The sequence below is a fragment of the Onychomys torridus genome, chromosome 18 (assembly GCF_903995425.1).
Source record: "Onychomys torridus chromosome 18, mOncTor1.1, whole genome shotgun sequence".
Classification (NCBI taxonomy): Eukaryota; Metazoa; Chordata; class Mammalia; order Rodentia; family Cricetidae; genus Onychomys; species Onychomys torridus.
In genome coordinates, this window is record NC_050460.1 from 6019625 (window position 1) to 6042912 (window position 23288).

A 23288-nucleotide genomic window follows, 5' to 3' on the forward strand; every position below is an offset into this window, starting at 1 on the left:
ATGGAGGACACCAGGAGAACAAGACCCTCTGAACCAGCTAAGCAAGGCACATATGAGCTCACAGAGACTGCGACAGCAAGTACAGTGCCTACACAGGTCTGCACCAGGTCTTCTGTGTCCACGCTATAGCTTTTGCCTTAGTGTTTTTATGGGACTCTGACCGTGAGAACGAGTGGGTCTCTAACTCTTGTGCCTGCTCTTGGGACTCCTGTTGGGCTGCTGTGTCCAACTTCAATATGATAGCTTTTCCTTTATCCTATTATCTCATTTTGTCATATAAACAAATAAATTATAAATAAAAAGACTTTTAAAGAAAAGGAAATAAAATAACCTATTTGGCTAATAAAAAAATTAAAAGCCTGAGAACAGGTAGCATCGTATTGGCCAAGCTAAGCCATTTCACAGTTCCACCGGGGACATTTGAGAGGAACAGGCCTGTGGGGTCCTAGCAGCTCACTGAGCTGCAAGGTAAGTAACAACCTCCCGAACCCTCTCTGGCACAGAGAGGCAGTGGGACAGGTCATCAGCTGTGGGCTTGGCTCCTGGCAGATGGCTGGCTACCAGTTTCTCTAGCAGATTCCATGCCTTGGAAGTAGAGGACTTTTGAGTTTCACCACATCCAATTTCTTGTCTTACAGCCATGAAAACCAAGGCATGGAGAAGAGCTGTGACTTTCCCAAGGTCACAGCGAGAGAAGGAAAGATCTAGAAGTTTCCTCATTACTCTGGGCTGCCTCCTGAAAGTGTCTCCACCTGGCAGATGGGGTCCCAGCCCACTAGTGAGTAGGAGAACCGCCTGACAGGGTTCCCCTGTAGCTCACCTTGGCTGAATCCGATGATACAGGACAGCAGCATTGTCAGGAGAGAGGTAGATCACACACTGGTACAGCCCTACATCCTGCCTCTGCAGCCCAGTCACCATGAGACTTTGACAACAGCTTCGGCGGGATCATCCCCAGAAAGTACCTTCTAGCTTGGACCAAACTAAGTCTCCATTTCTGGTGTTTGTGAGCACTTGGGTCCCTGGAGAAGCCAGGCTTCTGAGCCGCTGCCAGGCCTTCAGGCAGAATGGGTACAGCATGATGTTGTAAGGACAAGTCACGGTCAGGTTCTTGCCTTCCAGAAGGCTCATCTGTTCCGCCTCACCTCCAGCCTGGACCCCTGGGACAGGAGATACGTGCTTCACGGGGCCAACTTGCCTCTCCCATCAGCCAGAGGCAACATGTCAGAAGCAGCAGCCAACATGGAAGGGCAATTTGGGAGTGCCGTGACTATTCCTGTACCATTGATTACTTGGTGTGTCTATGTCAGAGAGGCACATTCACATATGGGACAAACAAGGCCAAAAATCCCTAACCCTGACTGATTGCAGGTGGTGTGTTTGCAGGAAATATTTTGTCTACATTTTGTAGAGTGGAAAATTTTCATGTTGAAAAATTACAAAATATTTTTACCAGTATTGCATTGCCATTTCTATTTCTAAAAATGTGTGTACATATGCAGGCGGCTGTCCACCTGTCTGCCTTCCTTTTTTCTGTCTTCTCTCTCTCTCTCTCTCTCTCTCTCTCTCTCTCTCTCTCTCTCTCTCTCCTTTCTTCCTTCCTTTCTTTTCAAGGTCTCACTTTGCAGCTCCAGCTGACTTAAACTTAACAGATAGCCTCGGCTGCTTCAGACTCACCCAACCCTCCCACCTCAGCCTCCTGACTGCTGGCATTACAGGTATATACTGCCATACCCAGCTCTCTATTGTTTTCTTTTCTCTCTGTGGTGGCCCAGACATGTTTGTTGCTGCCTGGCACATGGCCCTTTCTGTCCATTCCTGGTGTCCTCAGGTAGAATCTCCCTTCACCCTCTGTCCATCTGTCCAGAGGAGCATCCACCTAAACACAGCCAACCGCACTCATCCTTTCCCTTCTCGGGTTTCCTGCCACGGTCGTCCACGCCCACGGTCATCCACGCCCACGGTCGTCCTTGCCAGGTTATACTTTTACCACCATCAACCCCTATAACTTTTATTAAGTATTTATTATGTGTGAAATACTGAGCCATGAGCTGTCCATCAACCTGCTAGTAAACACCTAGGAACTCTTTCTTTCTTTCTTTCTTTCTTTCTTTCTTTCTTTCTTTCTTTCTTTCTTTCAAGATTTGTTTATTTATTTATGTTTACAATATTCTGTCTGCATGTATGTCTGCAGGCCAGAAGAGGGCACCAGATCTCATTAAAGATGGTTGTGAGCCACCATGTGATTGCTGGGTATTGAACTCAGTTCTCTTAACCTCTGAGCCGTCTCTCCAGCCCGGGAACACTTTCTTATATGCATGCCATTTATGCCTCCCTGTGGATGACTGTAAAGTCGATTTGCTTCCTCAGTTTGTGTCTAGGTGGGTATCGGCACAGCTCAGGGTTACCTGGTCACCACCACATAACTTTTTCAACTTCAATATGGCCTAGAAGAGCCTCCATCTTGTTGTATGGCCCATTCCCTGTTGGATCAGGGTGGATCATGATGGTCCAGCTCCATTCCTTCCTCAGCAAAACTCGCCCATCTCTAATGCATCCTTTGTCTCCTCCCAGCCCATCTTCCATCTTGAAAAATGCAAATGAACTTCTTTCCGCAGCTGCCTCCCCCGAGCAGGCTCCGTTCCTCTTGTTGGCACCCTCTCCTCTACCTTCTTCAGCTCTCTCTCCTTCCCCTCTGGATGCAGAACAACAGCCCCAACCATAGCAGCCGCTGTGACATCCCCAGGTCCTTGTCTCCTCCATCTGATGCTCCGTCCTGGGTGTGCTATCTGCCAGTGGCCAGAGGCAAGCGGCCACATCTCTTACAGTTGCTGGAGCTTGCTGCCCCACGAAGGTGTTGACTGACTTCTCTCTCCAGAGGTCCCACTGTTTTGTCCCATTGAGAAACTCTGAGGGAAGTGTGACAACAGGAAACTGCCGAGGGAAGGTGAAGAAAGGAGCGTCCCCTGTCCCTGTGACAGCCTCCTTCCTGCTTTGCTGTCATGGTCTGTTGGGAAACACTCTGTGGCTGCCATTCTCCACCACACCTGAGGTCTCCTCACCGCTCCACTCACTGCCTCTGGGCACCCAGACATTGTCACATCTACGGACCCCTCACAGAGTTCTCCCCAAGCAATCCAGATTTGCCACCTTCCAAGGCCAGGGAACAATCTGATGCCATTATTCAGACACTATTCATCTTGTCTTTCCAAGACAGAATCTCTCACTAAGTAGGCTAGGCTGCCTGTCTCTGTCTCCCCAGGGCTGGATTGTGTATGTACACTACCACATCCGATGTTTTATATGTGGCTTCTAGGAATCAAAATCAGGTCTCTGTGGCAAGCACTTTACCAACTGAGGTGTCTCCTCAGCCCTTGACTCCTCATCGACTCATCTCTAATTTTATTCTACCTATAGTTTTCAGTGTGGCCAAGTGGCTGAATTACTGGGGAAGCCAGGCATACATAGTCACATCTGGGTTCTACCCTCAAGGGCTGTGAGTCCACAGGCCTGTAGAAAGGCCAAGGACTCTGCATGTTAACGAGCAGCCTAGGTGATTCTGGCCCAAGACTCCAACTTAGACACTTCGTACCATGAGGCACGAGTACAGTCACAGGCTCTGAATTGTCCCTTGTTTTTATTTTTCTCTTTGAGACATGGTTTCATTATGGAGTCCAGCCTGTCTTCAAATCCTCAGCCCTCTAGCTTCATCCTCCCAACTGCTGGGGTTGTAGATGGGCATTCACTCTGATGCTGTGAGAAGACACGCTGAGGGAAAAAATCAGCTGACAGGGAAAGGATTGACTTGGCTTACAATTCCAGTCCATCACTGCAGGGGAGTCAAGGCAGGAACTCAAAACAGCTAGTCACATCACATCCCGAGTCCAGAGCAGAGAGAGGATAAACAACTGGATTCTCATGGTCTGCCTGCTACTGACCAGCTTGTTGCCTTATTCTGATACAATGCAGGATGCACATCTATGAAGTCTAGGAAATGTTACTAACCATATACAGGGTGAACACTCCCATCTCAATTAACCATCATCAAAGCAATGTGGCACAGACATGCCTATGGGGGACAATTCCCCAATGAGATTCGCTTCACAGGTAACTAACTTGTAGGCTACAGCAAGTTGACAGTCTAAGAATTATGACAGATGTCACATAACTTCTGAGAGAGAGAGAGAGAGAGAGAGAGAGAGAGAGAGAGAGAGAGAGAGAGAGAGAGAGAGAGAGAGAGAGAAGAGCTTTCCTCCCTGGTTCTTGGTTTTTTGTTTTGTTTTGTTTTGTCTTTTTGTTTGTTTTAAGACACAATCTCTCACTGATTAGGACAGGATCTCTAGCTGGTTAGTAAGCTCCAGAGAACTGCCTGTCTCTGCTTCCCCAGGGCTGAGATTATAGGTATAGTCCACCATAACCAACTAGTCCACATGGATTCTTGAGGACCTGTGTAGCACTCAGGTCCTCAAGCTTCCATGGCAAGCCCTACACCAACTGGGCCTTGACTAGACCATGGTCTCCCACTTGGTTCTTTAGACAGAAAACAAACACACTGAGATGGTTAGCTTCTGGATCAGTCCTCCAGAGATTCATGCCAGAGCACCAAGATGAATTGAGTTCCACTGAGGCCTCTCCAACAGAAGAGACTGTGGGGTTGGGAATACCCTGTGCCTCATCAATACCCCCCCAGGACGGGATTACACAGAGAGCCCTGTTCACAGGAAACGGCCTTCTGTGGGGGAAGCATGCCTTAAGACTTGAGATCTCTTCACGGGAGTGGGGCAAGTCTCCCTGACAGGAATGTGCTTTCCTGACCTAAGATGAGTGGAGCAGCCACTTCTCAGCCTTCTGCCTGAGATCAAGTGAGTTGGATGCTGTGTGGTGAGATGTGTTTACTCTTGAGAACCTTAGGATAAAGTTGGCCCCTGGCATTGCTAACACAGAATGAGCTAATGTACCATCTTTTCCTGACACACAGGGTCCCTTTGACTTTAGAGCCCAAAGAGATGGGAAACAAGAAAATGCCTGTGTCTCAGAAACAGCCTTGGGAACACAGGGCACCTGGGAGGAGACCGAGAAGTGGAAGAAGGTGAGGGGGGAGGTAGAGGCACACTGGGGACAGCCTCCCCAGTCTGGGATGGGCTCCTGCCCCCACCCCCACCCCCTCAGTCCAGGAAGAGGCCATTCAGCTGGCAGCAGAGCCCTGCTCTCCATCTCTCAGCCTTTGGAGTCCTTTAGCAAGGGAACTCTCTAGACTTCATTCCTGACAGGAGGTGGGGGCCCACTGCTCCTGTAGCCTTACGCTGATCACACACACCTTGGCCTTCATGGGTTGCACTGAGGAGTCAATGATAAACATACACAGCGTGTTGATGCATGATGCTGGTCCAATCCTATGGATGCCATCTCCTCCTCCAAGAGTTTCCCAGACAACAGCATCCAGGTGAGCTTGATTTCTCTCTTCTGGCAACATAATTCTCAAGTTGGGATCTTGACTTCTTGGTCCATGGTCAGGAGTATTCAGAGGACCACAGGTGAAGACAAATCTGAGTGCCTGAGTCCCAGAGAGGAAGGCCCCAGAGGCTGGGAGAGCAGGCTGTTTCCCCAGCAAAGGCCCTGCCCAGGTGGCTAGAATTGCACCAACCAAGGGAAGGATGGGGGAGGGGCCGGAATAACCTCACAACTCCCATAGAGGTGACAGGGAGAAGCACTGGGCTCTGGCTTTATTTCAGGCCAACTCATCTACTCAGGTGGAATGGCTGGAGGGTGCTGGGCACTGTTTCCCCTCTTCTGAGGGTGCAGAACACATGCCCAAGATGATGGAGGGAATGAGGAGAGTGGGCAGGGCCAGCAGAGGACATCCTGAGCCTTAGATGACACCCATGATTACAGGCTCCATTCATGTCACAGTCCCTCCTTAGCCCCCTGTGAGACAGATATGGCTGAAAGTCAGAGGTCACTGTCATGTGATTTCATGATCTGTCATCCAAATGACCTCCGTGTGACAGCAAACAAGACAGTGAAGACCAGGGTCTTAATGAAGAGTCCACAGACCATGGGAACAACGATGCTGAGTATGGAGACCCTGCAGAGAGAGGAAATTGAGGGTTGATTCAATGACCAACCACACTGCAGAGTCTGGGAAATTCTTCCCCTCCAATCTTTTCAACTCAGGTCCTCCCTGCAGCTTTCCCACAGCCTTTGGGGGACAGTTTAGATGCAGTTTAGATGATCATTTCCTAAAATAAGCAGTCAGAAATATGTTTGGTGGAGAGTCTAGAGTTCAGGTCCAGGAGATGCATAAAGGAGGAAGTGTTAACCCAGGCATCTTGGCCTCCTCTGTGGAATGGAGTGAGGCCCATATCTAGGGAACCTGATCCCCGTTGTCAGCATTCTGACCTGCTTCTGGGGACAGTTGCAGTATCTTTAACCCCATTTTCCCTCTCCAGAAACCAAGAAGAATCCAACCTTACTGAAAACTCCACTGTAGAGTTGTCTTGATTTTAGCAAAATGATTCTTCAAGTTCAAGGTAGACAGCAATAGACAGAAAAGAGACCCACACAGGAGAGAGAGAGAGACAGAGACAGAGACAGACAGAGACAGAGAGGCAGAGAGAAACAGAGAGACAGAGAGACAGAGACAGAGAGAGAACGAGAACACTGGGCAGACAGGGAAGCAGGTGAGGACACAATGCTCTACATGATAGGACACAGGGACAAACAGACTAGATGACAAGGCCTCACACAGAGGCCACATACAGTATTAATGGTATATAAGTGTGGGGTCTCTGCAAATACCATGGTCATCAGTCTGCATGAGGCAAGAAGGATATTTGGTTCAACAAAACTCAGTAGATGGTATTGGTTCAAATTTGTAACATTTGACTCAGGGAGTTCATTTTAGGCATGTTTAAGCACAACTTAGGGGAAAGTTCCCTGATTATTATTAACTCAATCCTGTATGTACAACATAGCTTAAATAATGTGATAACACTGCAACCCTTTTCAAAGTACAAATGACCTCTTCTGCAAAGATGAGGTCTAGTGGCTTGAGAAACAGTGCTTGAGATGGGGTCTAGGAGGAAGAGTCTGGAATAAACATTAGAGTCTAGGGCAGTCTACAGATAGCACAAGGGTCACCAGGCTATTAACTCCATCCATTACCAGGCTTCTGGGCAGAAAACAGGTTATGCATCTCTTTCTTTGAAGAGACAACCTTGCACGTTTAACAATTCTGGTTTCCTAGTGCTTATATGTGAACATAAGGCCCACATGCCTTTTATATATAAGAACTTAATGGCTCACAAAGCCAGACATCCTGGCTCATGGCCATCATCCCAGCATTGGGTAGGCTAAGGCAGGAAGATCACATGCAGCCAGCATGGGCCACAGAATGAGCCCATGGGCCTTGTCTAATTAGAAATAGAATACAATGGCTTGGGCAATGACCTACTTAGTAAAGCCAGGACAGGTTAGTGGATCACTCCATGGTCCAGTCATAGTCCATAGCAGGTTAAAATACTGTTGGCCTGAGTCCTGACTACAATTTTGCTCCAACCATGGCTAATGGTATGAATATAAATGGGGGCCAGGGGTCATGGAAAACCACTAGGAAATAGAAGTGAGCACAATTAAGGAATAAATCAGAACAATAACCTTGAAGGCACTATGTGTACTCATGCAGATGGTGAATGGTGATGGACTGGGCAACCCGTCCATGTGTTTTGAATCTACCCCAGCCTCCTGTCCTGTTCCTTTTTGCTGTGTGTGTGGGGGGGGGACAATATTCCCAAGGCCATGTGGTAAGTTCAGCAGCTGACTGTGCTGGAAAGGCAACCAGGACAGGGAAGCCAGCTCCTGTCTCTCACCTTTAGTTGCCACAGTATCTACCCTGGTGTCAGCCTCAGCCCCCAGGGGAAACGCTGCTAGAAAGGCCCTGCTTCTGGTCTCTGCCAATGCCATTGCTTCCCAGGTCCAACCTGCCAATGTTCCACTGTATTTCCTTGGAACCTGAGCTGTTTTCATGCACTGGGCTCCAGGGCACATCCCCCTACAGCAGCTCTTCCCTTGTCTCTTTGCTGGGTTCTGCACAAACTGCAGGGCCCCTGAGGTGGTTCGAACCCATGTCCCCATGCATTGCTTCGGGCTTCCCTTCCTGATGATTGCATGCAAGAGTACACATACTCCAAGCCTTCTGCTCCTGACAGAAGCAATTTCAGCTGTTAGCCAGACTCTCTTGCAGGACATGGTCGATGTCACACCTGGGAGACTGGCCTTGTCTGTGACCCTTTATTGACTTCCCTTCCCAGTCTCACTTCACTGATGGCTCTGCCAAGGATTACTTCCTAAAACATTTTCACAAGGTTTACTTTCCCATGACCTGCCTTCTGAGGAAGTAAGCTTGCCACAGGAAGATGGGGCTCCCCTGCCATGCCTGACCACCAACAGGGCAGAGTCTCTGCTCTTCTGTCAGCTGGGCAAACAACACATTGAATTCAAACATTTTTCTTTCAAACAGCTGCGATGGCTGATGCTGTCCTGCCTGGACTCTAACCAACAAAACAATCACAAATACCATGCAATAACAATAACTGATGAGTAATCCCATGCTACAGTCATATAGCATAAAGCTAGCAAGTGAAAGGGTTCAGTAGAAGTCACAATGTGAGTCACACGTACCTCCTGTGCCTTGGAAAATAAAGGCAACAGAGAAAAACTAACTTCTGGAAAGATGGCTCAGTGATTAAGAGCATATACTGTTCTTCCAGAGGGCCCGAGTTAAGTTCCCAGGACCCACAATGGCAGCTCACAACTTCCTGTAACTGTATCTCAGAGGGATCCAACACTTCTTCCAGCCTATGCGAGCACCTGGACTCACTTGTACAAATCACACATGTACACATATGTGCACACACACACATGCACATACACATAATTAAAAATAAACATTTTATAAAAGAAAGAAGGATGAATGCTTACTCTCTTTAGATTGTAAATTTGATTACCCCATGAAGGGCTGAATGAGCAGCTACTCCATGGCAGGCACTTGAGATTGTACCAGTGAAACAATGTACAAAGAGAGGAAAGAACTGTGTCTGCCACCAAGCCTGGAACAAGAGTCCACACTCACAGAGCAATGAATGTCATGGCCACTTTTTTCTCAGTGCTGAGGATGGAACCAGAACCTTGTGTGCCCAGAGCCCATGCTCTGAGCCATTTGCCGGGACCTAGAAGGAACGTTTTAAAATACTAAGCCCATGCTGGCCAGGCTGCTGTAACGCTGCCTCATTTCTGCACTGTGCAGCATCTGCAAAATCTTTTCATATTGAGATTTATTTGTGTATGTAAGTGTTTGCCTGAATGTATGTTTGTGTACTGTGCAGGTACAGTGCCTACCTGTGGAGACCAGAAGAGAGTGTCAGATCCCCTGGGACTGGAAATATAGACCATGTGGTTGCTGGGAATGGAACCCGCATTCTCTGGAAGAGCAGTCAGTGCTCTTAACCACTGAGCCATCCCTCCAGCCCCGACAATTCTGATATTTATAAGACATTTTGTGTATGTGGTAGTATGTAGAAGTGAAGAAATGCTCAGATTCTCTCATGGAAATTTTTGGGGGATAAAAGATTTTAAAAATCATCTTGGTGGTGGTGGCTCATACCTTTAATCCCAGACTTGGGAAGCAGAGGCAGGTGGATCTCTGTGAGTTTGAAGCCAGCCTGGTCTACAGAGTGAGATCCAGGACAGCCAGGGCTACACAGAGAAAACCTGTCTCAAAAAGCATAAACAAAATTTAAAAAATGGTATCAACAGCTAAGAATAGGTAAGTGATAGTGAGCTTTATGGTTTTTCTGACTGACAGAAAAGTATTCATGTGTTGAAATTAAAATTCAATACAGTAATGTTGGAGGATTTTTCTTTTGGAGATATAGTCTCTGTATGTAGCTCTGGCTGTCCTGGAGCTCACTATATAGACCTGTGCACAACCACACCTGCTGAAAGGTAATCTTAGCAGGGAAAATTATTTTACGTATATAATTAGAACTGGTGCCATGCTGAGGTATATATGAATAAAAACTCCATGTGACTGTTGGTGGGGACATATTAGACTCCATGTGACTGTGGGCAGGGACATATTGGACTCCACGTGACTGTGGGCACGGACCTATTGGACTGGGGGAATAAGACTTTTTTCACTGTTGATTCAACATTTAAATGAAACATCAGCATTCAACAGTAACTGTAAGGAGGGGCATGCTAAGGTGGTGGCTCTTAACTTTGCCTGCTGCTGCAGTATGGATCTGAGTTGGTGACAAGAATGACCAATTAGAAGGTAGTGGATAGTTTAAAAGGCTGGGGTTGTTTGGAGGCTTTAGTCCACTGGGCATCCATTAACCCAGCCATCCTCCAGCTGGCATCCATCCGTCTATTCATCCATGCACATGAAGATTTACTCAGGCATGCATCCATTCACTCACCCACTCATCCATCATGTATCCACTCATCATCCCCCCTGCATCCATCCCAAGAAATGATGCAACTGTAACCCGCTCCCCTTCCTCTTCATTTTCCTCACTGTCATGACCATGGAAGGAAAGGCTTCTTCATATGCTGCCACCATGATCTACTACTCTTCACCACAGGTCCAAAAGCCATGTCCTGAACCTCTAGAACTTGGAGCCAAAATAAACCCATCCTTTTGTGAGCCTATTGTCTCAGGCACTGCTTACAAGGGTGCAGAGGTGGTAAACAGAAGCCCGGGTTAGAAATCTCCTGAAAAATCTTATTTGAAATGTTGAGACCAAGGGCTGGGGCTAGTTTGATCCCTAGCACTGCACAAAGGAAAATGCTGAATCGGCCACCATCTCCACCAGTGCCATTCCATCATTCTGTAGTAGAGTATCCACACCAATAGTAAATCAAACAAAACATGTAAGTCAGTCAAACAGAACTAAAGAGCAACACTAGAGAGAGTCACAGACCTGGGGAGGTGGTAGACAGCGCCCTCTGGTCTTCTAGCATCCCAACAGTAACCCTGGGAACTAAAGCCACAGGGGTCGCTGGCTCATCCAATCGTGCATAATAGCTAGTCTATCGGACATGAGACTCCACCTGCTTCTGGGATGGCAGGACTAACAACACTAATCAAAAAAGCCATTCCCTCCTCCCATTCCTCTGATGTGCAAGGAGACACAGCAAGTGAGCTGGGAAGGATGGGAACCTCCTCCTCAGTCAGTTACCACAGATTGAGGTGACTGCAGTCTGCTCCTGCTCCAGCCCACCCATCTTCACCCTTACATCCTCTCAGCACATGGACTAGGAAATAAAGGCTGTCCAAACCAGGAGCCCAGAAAACATACCTGGTAATAGTTATCACATTTGGGAAGGTGACTCCAGGGTCAGGAGAAGAGACAACAGCTGTGGACTTGGGGAAGGGTTGCGTCACAGTCCTGTCTCTTCGCGGGTGTTTTGTGGTAATAAGAATGGGAGCTTTAGTTGATCTTGTAGTAGCAGTGACACTTAGGGTGGGTAGACCTGAAGAATCTGCAAAAGACAGAGGTTAGATAGATAAATGGATGGACCATATAATGGACAGGTGCATGGATGGATGGATGGATGGATGGATGGATGGATGAGTAGTTAAGGAGAAATGGAGCTGAGGAGAATGAACATGGCCTTCAAAAAGCAAGGTTTTCTTTTACTAAATTTAAAAGAAATGGGGTAAAGTCAGCCTGAATCAGAGAGAGAAAAATGAACAGATGGAGAAAGGAGGAAGGCTGGAAAGAGGCGTGAAGAAGACTTCTCGTGCTGTCTGAGTTACAGAAATGTCTTGTCGGCTGTTGTTCACCTCTCCATTGGCTCCATTCCCCCTCACACCATTCTCTCTGCCTCCGTAAGTCACGGCCTCTAAAAGTTGTCTGTCCTGGTGATTACATCTGAGCTTCCTCTTGGACTTGACACGGACTCTCCCCCCCCCCCCGCCCCGTTCTAGGAAGGGAGGTCCGTTTCTCTTTCCTCTGCCATCCTTGATCATCCGCCACTCACTAGGGACGTAGAGCCCAGCAAGGCACCTGCTCTTCCTCAGCGAGTTCAGAGACTCATAGGAGACTTGTGAGTACACTGGTCCCCACTGACGTGAGCCTAGACACTTGTTCCTCCTAAGCAGGTGTCACTTGAGGTCTCCTGAGCCAGGGTCTGATTTGAAATAAGGACTTCAGGTGGTTCCTGCTCACAGCAAGTGTGAGATACACAGTTTAGAAGGCCATGGCGGCCACCAATGGCATCTTGGGAGGAGGAGAGTAGATTACAAGAGCTTCCTAAGAAGAGAACATAGCATCTATGGATTACAGTACCTACAGCTGAGCTGCAGCCCAGCAGGGATACGGTGTTCACAGCCAAGTCAATTCAAGGACAGGCACACACCACCCAATTATATGGGAGAACCTACATATTCCTATATTCCACAAATCTATGGAACCTGTAGGCATCCTAATGGTGTCAGCTCAGGCCCAGGCCTCCGAACACCAGCCCTATAGGTAGACTGCATATACAACTTTTTTTTTTTAACCTGAGGATTGAACCCAAGGCCTTGTGCTTGCTAGGCAAGTGCTCTACCACTGAGCTAAATCCCCAACCCTACATATACAACTTCTTATGAACAGCCTCCAACTACCCTCCAGGCATAGAGTTAGCTTGTCTAGGGGTATAACACTGGTGCTTATGATACCACCACTGCCACAGTCACCACTGCTAAACCCACCTAGGCAGCTTAGTGGGCATACAGCCCTCAGCCTGCTTATCCAGCCCACAGGCAGCAGACATGAACCACCATGCCTATCCACCACAGGATATCGAAAAGTCAACTTCCGTATAGTACAGGGGGGTAGAACAAGCCCTGCCTAGGATATGGACAGAGTGACTACAGTTATCCCCAGGTGCCGGGAGCCAGCCTGTATCACCACTCACCACACCTCTCTATCTTGTTCTGTTGGGAGTCAGGCTGATCCAAGACTTTCTCAGAGGCCGTGATGAAAAGACAAAGGGACACCAGTTCTGTGTCCTTACCCAGGAGCAAACGTGGCATGGTCTATCTGATGCTTGGGCCTGGGCCTCAAAGGAGTTAAGGTTTTGTTTCCTGGGAACTAGACTTTTTCCTACTAGAGAGCCTGGAGTTATCAGTCCCATGGCTGCTGAGCACTTGGTCTTTCAGACTTGAGATTCCCCGTGTTCCCTTCATGTAATATTGCCTGATTAAATCTCTGGTGACTCTGTCCCATTGTATTATAGCTTTCTGCTGCCTCTGTCCCTTTTCCCCTGCAAAGTGCATTAAGATGCTGAACTGTTTGTCTGTCTGTCTGTTTCCTTTCTTTCTTTCTTTCTTTCTTTCTTTCTTTCTTTCTTTCTTTCTTTCTTTCTTCTTTCTTTCCTTTCTTCCTTCCTTCCTTCCTTCCTTTCTTTCTTTCTTTCTTTCTTTCTTTCTTTCTTTCTTTCTTTCTTTGAGACAGGATCTCACTATGTAGCTCTGTGCTGGAGCTCACTACATAGACCAGGCTAGACTTGAACTCACAGAGATCCATCTGCCTCTGTCTCTCAAGTGCTGGGATTAAAGGTGTGTGCTACCATGCCCGACCGATGCTTTACTTCCTAATAAATTTGTTTGGCATAAGATACAGCTTGTGCAAGACCTCCTGACCCCAATTTTCCAGTCTTTTTTTTTTCACTTCTGAAGCCCTGGTTCTCCCTCTCGGGTCATCCTCCACTAGCGATTCATCTTCACAGCTGACTAGTTATGATCTAAGCAGTTCCTCTCAGCAGAATTATGGGCCAGCAGCTATGGAAGGCAGAGTAGTTATGCTCACCAAAGCAGTTATGTGTAGCAGTCTCTCTGTTACCCAGCTCAGACTGGATCCTATAGCCAACGTAACATAACCTATAAAGCAGCATTCTGAGGCGCCCACTCTACACCCTAGAAGTGAGAGTATTTATGGGCAGGAGTCCTGAGAATTTCCTGGACCAGGAGAAAGCTGGAGCATGGGTAGCCAGGAAAGAGTGGAGATTTAATCCTGGAGGCATGAGGAGAGGTGGGTAAGAAGGGGAATAGGATGGAATGGGTGCTGGAGAGCTAAGTGGCTTCAATAAGCCTGGTGGACCTGTGGGTAAAGGGGCAGATCTTGGTGTATTATAGACCTCCCTATAAATCTCGAAGACTTGGCGAACAGTGCAATTTATGTCCAAGGATTAAATGACAGTGTGACTCTGGATATAGCAGATTTTCTTAAGCATTGTGAGGTTGTTAGAATGAGCAGGAGAACCCATGATCCTCATCTACCCAGATAAGGAAACGGGAAAACCTGAAAATGACACCATAGTGTCCTAGCAGGATCTGCCAACTGCCAGGTCACTATGGAGTGACTTGATGGGAGATTTACAAGCAAGCAAACTTAAAGTCTCTCTTGCCTGAAAGAAGCCTCCAATGAAGAGCATGTAAATTAGTATGACACCCTAAGAGGGCAGAAGGATGCCACCACCAACCTGCAGAGGTCCTGATGACCCAGGAAATCCTGGAGGATCTATAGGTTACAAAGGAGGAAACAGGGGAAACTTGCCCCCAAAAAGGGCTCTGAGTTTCCAGGGAGATCTCCCTCTGGAGGAGGGAATGTCCAGCACCAAGCTGGAGAATGGTAATATCCAAGCTGAACTGTAGAAACCAGAATTTTGCCTGGAGAACAGAACATAACCAAAGCAAGCCTGAGCACGTCTTCCCCAACCCTTCCCACCTCCAAAAGATGATCATGGCTGAGACGGCAATGGTAGCATATGGGTAGGAAGATGTGGTTCTAAAAACTCTGGTGGTCTTTGAGGAATGTCCAGAGGATGCTTCGAAAGTGGCCAGTGCCAATGCCAAGGAGATTCGTGTGGAGGAAAATAAGGTGGTACAAAAGGGTTTCCTGGACCTTTAATGGAACAAATTTATTGTTTAAGGCATAAAATGTTCTAGGTGTATAGTTCCATCTTTATAATGTTGGCCATGACATTGCTCTGAAGAAACATTAAAATGAGCTAAATGGTTAATGAAAAAAGAGCAGCTTCCTAAGGACAAGACTTCTAAGTAGAGATCTCAGAAGTCTATGAAACTAAATCATATCCCAAATCTAGCGCTCATCTTCCCCAAGGGGAATCCATACGCAGGAGCCTCCAACTACTATTGGGCCAAGTGCCTACCAACAGCCTTGGATGGCAGACAAGGAAATTCTGGCAGGAAGCCAGGATCTAGGGTCCTGGGTCACTACCCCATCTTTGCCTGACCTAACTCTCGCTCCCTTCTCCCCAGACACGTCCTGGTCACTCACCCTTGGTCACCACCAGGCGGACAGGATGGAAGAGCAGAACAGGTTCCTTAGAAGGGTAGTAAATGACACAGCGATACAATCCAGAGTCTGTCACCCGAAGGTCCCTCATTTGGACATGCAACATGGCCTCAGCAGGGTCGTCTTTCAGTGTGTACTTTCCCACACGGACTTCACTGGGGTTTGTAGATGACTTCTCTGTAACCACCAGTGTCAAGGGCTCCTTTCCATCCGGCAGCCTCTGCCAAGCCTTCTGGCTGCTGGCATGTTTCATGATGTTGAAAGGACAGCTCACTGTCAAGGTCTGCCCCTCAAGTAGCTCATACCTTTCTTCGGCTGGATCGACGGCAGCTCGGGCTTCTATAAACAGGAGAAGGGAAACAGGCTCTACAGGCAACGGTCTCCGTCCAAACTACGCACCGGGAAGGAGTTGTTTGGTGTTTTACTATAAGAACCGATGATATGTGGTCCATGGAAACCAAACTTTGTAAATGACCCTTTTGTCAGTACATGTTAATGCATGTATGTATGTGTGCATGCCATGGTGCCCAGAGGCCAACCTCAGGTATCATACACGCCTCAGAACACTGTTCATTTAGTTGGTTCGTTTTTTTTAAGGTCTCTCACTTTTTACACAGAATACTCTTTACTTTTTACTGGGATATTCATCTGGACTGTCTGGTCATTGAGTGCCAGGGATCTAGCAGGCTCTGCCTCCCTACTGCTGGAATTACTAGTTCAAGTCCCCACATCTGACTGTTTTACATGGCTTCTAGGGATCAAACTCAGGTTGTCATGTTTGTGTGGCAAGCACTACACTGATTGCATCATTTATTTCTCTAGCCCTAAATGATACTTTTTTTTTTTTTTGAGCTGAGGATCAAACCCAGGGCCTTGCGCTTGCTAGTCAAGCGCTCTGCCACTGAGCTAAATCCCCAACCACCTAAATGATTCTTTAAAAGAGATGAAATTGCCTCCCCGGAGACATGAATGGCCAAGGCATGATGGGAGGGAAGGCTGTAGAAAAGTACCTTCCGGGGTAAAGAGTGGATATAGCCAGGCGGTGGTGGTGGACACCTTTAATCCCAGCACTCCGGAGGCAGAGCCAGGCGGATCTCTGTGAGTTTGAGGCCAGGCTGGGCTACCAAGTGAGTTCCAGGAAAGGCACAAAGCTACACGGAGAAACCATGACTCAAAAGAAAAAAAACAAAAAAGAGTGGATATAAAGACATTATCCAAGCACAGGACAATGTCCAGGAAGTTTGAGTGACTCCATCTAAGTCAAGACAAGAAAAAGAAATAAAAATAAAGCATCGTGGGCACAATGGGTAGGAGCTCTGCCTACCTAGCAGCACTCTCTCTCCATCCTCTAGGGCTCTGCTGATGAGGTTGCCCTATTCGCAAGGACATACCCATGAGGAGGCTTAAGGGTCGACACGGTCCTAAGACCCTGGCCACACAGATTGGCTTAGGAACAGGCGTGAGAACGTGAACATCATCCTGTGCTTGGATAATGTTTTTATATCCACTCAGGCCTGGATAGCATTCCCCAACAAAGGCCTGAACAGAATTCCAGGTCAGCGAGGTAGACCTTCACTTCCCAAAACTACTACTGCTGTTCTTACCACAGCACACACACACACACACACACACACACACACACACACACACACACACACAAACGTGAAGACTTACCACTTTAGTAGAGCCCTTGCCTGCCCACACAGGATGTGTCAGGCTCCAGAAGGCCTGTTCTGCCCTCAGGAAAAAGTTCAAGATAATCCTCAGTTACACAGTAAATTTGGGGACACCCTGGACTACATGAATCTCAAGAAATCTCAAGAAAAAAGGAAGAGGAGGAGGGTAGCCACACACAGAGAGACAGGCCAGCAGAGGCTCAGGGCTGTGTTGAACTCATTTTGATTACTCTGTCACAGGATGACTGATCCACCCTGTGTGATGCATCCATGGGCTCCACCCTTGTATGTTGTCATGGAAGCACTGACTCATTGACATGTTACAAATGAAGACACAGGGGTGGGGCTGGTCCAGCCCTGCTCAGCACAGGGGAGGAGCTGGGCTCTCCAGCTCTAGCATTCGATGAAAAGCTGGTATAACCTCCATGAGGACAGACACAGGCTTCTGTTCATACCTTTGGCCTCTGAAGTAACAGATTTGCTGGCCTGAGGGAACCCTGAAAAATACCTGTTAAATGAATCACATCTCGGTAGTCTGAAAACAACTCAGCATTGGAGAGTATCATTCAGATGGTGGGCATGGTCACTCACACCTTTATTTCAGCATTGGAGAGGCAGGGGCAGGAGGATCGCTAGGTGAGTTCGAGGCCAGCCTATTCTACATAGACAGTTCCAGGACAGCCAGGGATACAATGAGAGACTGCCTCAAAAGATACACATATGTTATTCAGATCATGCCACACTTGGATTGGCTGGATCTTCTAACCTGGTAGACCATCTCTAATCCAAACACACAAGAAGCCGAGGCAAGAGGGGTTCAACGCCAACTCGGTTATAGGTGAGACTCGGTCATGCCGCCCTTATTTTCACTGAAGGATCTATATGTCTCTGACATAAAAATGCACACAGAGGCTGGGGCTGCAGCTCAGTGGTAGAGCAGCAGCCTGGCATGTGGGGGTCCTGGGTTCCATCCCCAGGACTGCAAAAAAAAAAAAAAAAAAAAAAAAAAAAAAAAAAAAAAAACAAAACAAAAAAAAAAAAAAAAAAAAAAAAAAAAAACCAGCAGTTCAGAGCATTTGCTGCTCTTGCAGAGGACCAGGGTTTGATCCCTATCACCTATACAGCAGCTCACAAACAGTAACTCCAGTTCCAGGGAAATCTAATGTCCTCTTCTGGCCTCCTCAGGTACCAGAGATGTATGGTACACATACATACATGCATGCACACACACACATAAAATAAATTTTTTAAAAAAGCAAAGACCGCACACCTCTCTAACTCACCCTTTCTTACATTTCTTTTCATCAGCCTCAGGGGTCTGATTCTCTGAGCTCAGGTGAAGCCTCTCCTGCGTGAGCAGTGGTTGGCCCCATGTTCATGTTTGGGTGGCCGTATACTTTAAAGCAGTGCTTCTCACCCTTCCTAATGTGGTGACCCTTTGATACAGTTCCTCATGTTGTGCAGATCCTCAACCATGAAATTATTTTCATGGCTACTGTAATTTTACTACTGTTAGGAACCACAATGTAAATATCTGTTTTTTATAGTCTTAAGTGACTATAGACCCCTCGTAGGGGGCCCAACTCACAGGTTGAGAACCAAGTGCTTCAGAAGGGGAGAGCTTCATGGCGTTAGTGAGGTAGCTTACCTGATAAAGCATCTGCTGTGCACAGGCGTGGGGATCTGAGTTTGGACTCTAGCACCATGTCAAAAGTCTAATGAGGGCGTATGCACTTCTGTCCCAGCACCACGCAGGCAGGGACAAATGGGTCCTTGGGGGCACACTGGCCAGTGGGCTTAACAAATAAGCCAACTCCAGGTTCAATGAGAGACTCAAAAGCAAGGCAGATCCAGGTGTGGCAGTACAGTGCACATTTTAACATCAGAAATGAGAAGGCAGAAGCAGGGGCAGAGAGGGGGCCAGCTTGGTCTACATAGCAAGTTCCAGGCCAGCCAGGTTACGTAATGAAACCATGTCTCAGGAAAAAAAATGTAAAAAGCAATAGAAGAAGACACCTAAGGTCAACCTGTAACTTACACACACACACACACACACACACACACACACACACACACACACACACACACACGGCTGCTAAAGTCCTAGGCCAGAACCCTCACCTGCCTTACCTGAGACAAGGAATGTCCACAGCAGCCCCCAGAGCCCAGCCTTCCACATCCTCCAAGTTCAGCTCCAGCTGCCTCTGTGGGCTGCTGAGGACAGCTATAAGACACCCCTGTATCCAGACTCTCTAGGAAGTTTCACAACAGGACATGAGGCCTTTCCTGAGAGGTACAGTGCTGTCACTGACCACCCTGCCTGCTGACGTAAGCAGGGGAGTTCAGGGGACCAAACCTCAGTTAAACCTCCCCAAACCTGTTTCCTCTTCTCCGAAAATTATTCTCTTCTTTTCTATTCTGTTTTCTGGTTGTTTGGGTGTTTGGCTGGTTTCATTGTTTCAGGTTTTTGTTTTATTTTTTGAGACACAGTGTTGCTATGTGGCTGTGGCTGTTCTGGGATTCACGATAGACTAGGCTGGCCTAGAACTCACAGATATCTGCCTGCCTCTGCCCACCTAGTGCTGGGATTAAAAGACCACCATATCCCATAACAATTACCCTTCCAACCACACAAAAGTGTCTGTTTTTATTCAGAGAAGGTTTTACAGTGTAGCCCAGGCAACTCGCTAACTTGTCATCCTCCATGCTGAGGTGACAGGCACATGCCAAGATGCTCATTCTCAACCTCAGAAAATTTTAGTGAGAATAACTGTAGTGAACGTTTGTGCTGCCTCAACATCCATCTCAAACACAAGATCAACTTTCCCATCCCAGAAACAGGAATTCATCACCTCTGACATGGTTTCCGGCACTTCGTTACACACTACTTCCTGACTATGAAGAATCCAACTTCCTCTTGTGGAGGCAATGAGACACCACCTGCTGGGCTCTCCCCACACCCTGTGTGGACACCTTGGAGTTAAGCAACTGTGGTTGTCCTCCAGGGATGGAGTGGGAACCAGACAGAGAAGCGTGACTGGGGCACTGCCCTTCAGACTGGCAGCCCGTACAGTCAGCTCTGTAAGTGCCGACCACAGCCACCAACTCCTGCCTGGTCCCTGTGAGGTAGCCACACCAGCACTTGCTGGAGTGTGCACCCCTGTTACTAAGTCCTTTGCTCTGTCATTCCGGTCTAAACCTTGGCTTGATGGAAATGATGCCTGCGTGCCTTCTCCCCCATGGCGGGCTCTGGAACTGAGAACCACACAGAACACTTCCTCCCTAGGTTGCTGTTGTGGTATTTTGTCACAGTTGTGAGAAAAATGACTAATGCAATGGGTAAACACAACGTCCTGACCCTTGGTTCCTGCCCCACCGAAAGACACCAGAAGATGTGCAAATGACTCCTAGAAGAATACAAGGCTTCCATGGAAGCTACAAAGTTAAGTGTGGTGGCTGTGATTGTGCCAGCCTGTGAAGCTCTGCACTGGGGTATGGGGCTTGGGAACTATGATGTGATGATGATGATGATGATGATGATGATGATGATGGTGATGATGATGGTGATGGTGATGATGATGATGGTGATGGTGATGATGATGGTGATAATGGTGATGATGATGTGATGATGATGATGTGATGATGATGATGATGATGATGATGGTGATGATGATGGTGATGATGGTGATAATGGTGATGATGATGGTGATAATGGTGATGGTGGTGATGTGATGATGACTGTGGTGGTGGTGATGAAGATAATGGTGATAATAATAATGATGATGATGATGTGATGATGATGGTGATGATGATGATGGTGATGATGATGATGATGATGATGGTGATGGTGATGATGATGATGGTGATGATGATGATGATGATGGTGATGATGGTGATGATGATGATGATGATGGTGATGATGGTGATGATGATGATGATGATGATGGTGATGATGATGATGTGATGATGATGATGGTGATGATGATGGTGATGATGATGATGGTGATGATGATGATGGTGATGATGATGATGATGATGGTGATGATGATGATGATGGTGATGATGATGATGATGATGATGGTGATGATGATGATGATGATGATGATGGTGATGATGATGATGGTGATGATGATGGTGATGATGATGATGGTGATGATGATGATGATGGTGATGATGGTGATGATGATGATGATGGTGATGATGATGATGATGATGGTGATGATGATGATGATGGTGATGATGGTGATGATGGTGATGATGATGATGATGATGATGGTGATGGTGATGATGATGATGATGATGATGATGATGGTGATGATGATGATGATGATGATGGTGATGGTGATGATGATGATGGTGATGATGGTGATGATGATGATGATGATGATGGTGATGATGGTGATGGTGATGATGATGATGAAGGTGATGGTGGTGATGATGACTATGGTGCTGGTGATGATGATGATGATGATGATGATGATGGTGCTGGTGGTGACAGCAGAAGCTCAGTGGCCAAGCACTTGCCTCGATTGTACAAAACCCTGGATCCCATCCCCACCCCTGAAATAAACAAACTGATACAGCATGGATGCAAACCCTGACTCCTCAAAAGGAGATGAGGACAGGCTGCAAAGGGAAGTGGCTGCCTGTGTGGGGGTAGGGGAGGCAATACACAGAAAAGCCAGACACAGACTTTCCAGGTAACAATCATTTAAGAGCAAAGGTGTCAGGAGACTCATGGACACCATTATGGGGCCAGCAGGGTGACTATCCACAGGAGGGAGGCGAAAACTTTAGTCAGTGAGAAATGTAAGCCATTCTTCACCTAAGAAGTGGGGAGCTGTGGAGCTAAAAGATGGCTAGTGTTTAAAAGCACCAGCTGCTCTTCCAGAGGACCTGAGTTCAGTTCCCAGAGCCTAGTGTCCCAGTGTCTAGTGGCTCACAATCACCTGTAACTCCAGCTCTATGGGATGCAACATCTCTAGCCTATACAAGCCATTGCAGGCTTGTGGGGGTCAGAGGATACCTTGTGGAAGTTCTCTCCTTCTACTATGTGGAGCCCAGGGATTGAATTCAGGTCAACAGACTTGGTGGCAAGGCCCTTTACCTGATGAGCCATTTCCCTGGCCCCATATACTTTCTAGACTTTTGATTAAGTTGTAAATTTAAGCTGGGCCTGGTGACACACATCTTTAATCCCAGCAATTGAGAGACAGAGATAGCTGGGAAGCTGTAAGTGTGAGGCCAGTCTCAAACAAGCTCCAGGAAAGCCAGGGCTACAAGAGACCCTAAGCACAGTGGTAGCCAGTGTTTGGTATCTCAGCACTCAGGAGGGGGATGAAGAGATTTCCAGGCCTGTCTCAAAATGAACAAGCTGCTGGCTCCTCTGTCCTGCTGCTCAGCTCTGGGCACCACAGCCTCCCCTGGGGTAGTGGGTGGGCCACAGGCCAAAACTGTTCTGCTGCTACCCAGAGAGCTGCCTGAGTCCAAGCAAAGGCTGGTTGCCATGTCCCATGTGCCAGCCCCACTGAGGCCTCCATCCTCTGTCTTTATGAAGGAGGAGATTTCCTTTTTACTACTGGTTTACATTGTTAAATTCATTCAGAAAAATAACGCTGGTGCTCACCAGGACCTGCCTGGATGCCAGCAAAATGAAATTCCAGACGGCGAGGGAGCACACAGGCACCATGTGTGGCATCCATGTGAGGCCCAGGCAACAGCTGCGGCTACAGAACCTCTGAGAGCAAACCAGGCCCCAAAGGGGTTTCTGCAGAAACACAAGTGCCTCTGCCTGGTTGAGATCCCCAAGAAATAGGGCCACCTCGCAGGAGGCTCCATGCCTTGGTGAGCTGCTCCTTGGGAGACTCAGCCCTCAACTGTGACACACCGTGGGGTCTCAGCGACTGTGCTCACCCTTGACTCCCTCCCCCAAGCTTATGTTTATCTGCTCCAGAATGACTTGTTTGGTGGGAGGGGCACACTGGAAGAGGGGACAGCTGGTCCCTTAACTGCCCTCTGCTCTCACCATCCGATAGTGTTCGGATGTATCAGAGACGTACTATTCCAGTTAGCCGCAGGCTCATGAAACGTTTGCATAGAATTCACTAGGTCATCAGGCCTGCACTCAGCTGGCATGGATTTGACACAGTGAAAGAAGGGTGTGAGATTGAAGAACAAAATAATTGTCTTAGATTGTGTGGGCCTAGGAATTCATGCCTTTCTGCACTGATTTTCACATCTGTGA

General features: G+C 47.6%; 2 protein-coding genes and 1 pseudogene across 2 annotated transcripts; 1 reads left to right on the forward strand and 2 right to left on the reverse strand.

Annotated features, from left to right (window-relative positions):
* Positions 1-816: 816 nt before the first annotated feature.
* Positions 817-2740, reverse strand: LOC118569816 (triggering receptor expressed on myeloid cells 3-like). Its single transcript, XM_036168068.1, is given in 2 exon segments — positions 817-1176; positions 2702-2740. Coding segments are annotated over 2 exon segments (399 nt in total).
* A 3020-nt stretch (positions 2741-5760) lies between these two features.
* Positions 5761-19223, reverse strand: Trem1 (triggering receptor expressed on myeloid cells 1). Its single transcript, XM_036168313.1, has 4 exons — positions 19175-19223; positions 15351-15707; positions 11361-11544; positions 5761-6085 (listed from the first exon to the last, which is right to left on the reverse strand). The coding sequence occupies exons 1-4, from the start codon at positions 19221-19223 to the stop codon at positions 5983-5985; spliced, it is 693 nt and encodes a 230-aa protein (XP_036024206.1). The 3' UTR covers positions 5761-5982.
* On the forward strand, positions 12265-14800 carry LOC118569769 (annotated as a pseudogene).
* Positions 19224-23288: the final 4065 nt, after the last annotated feature.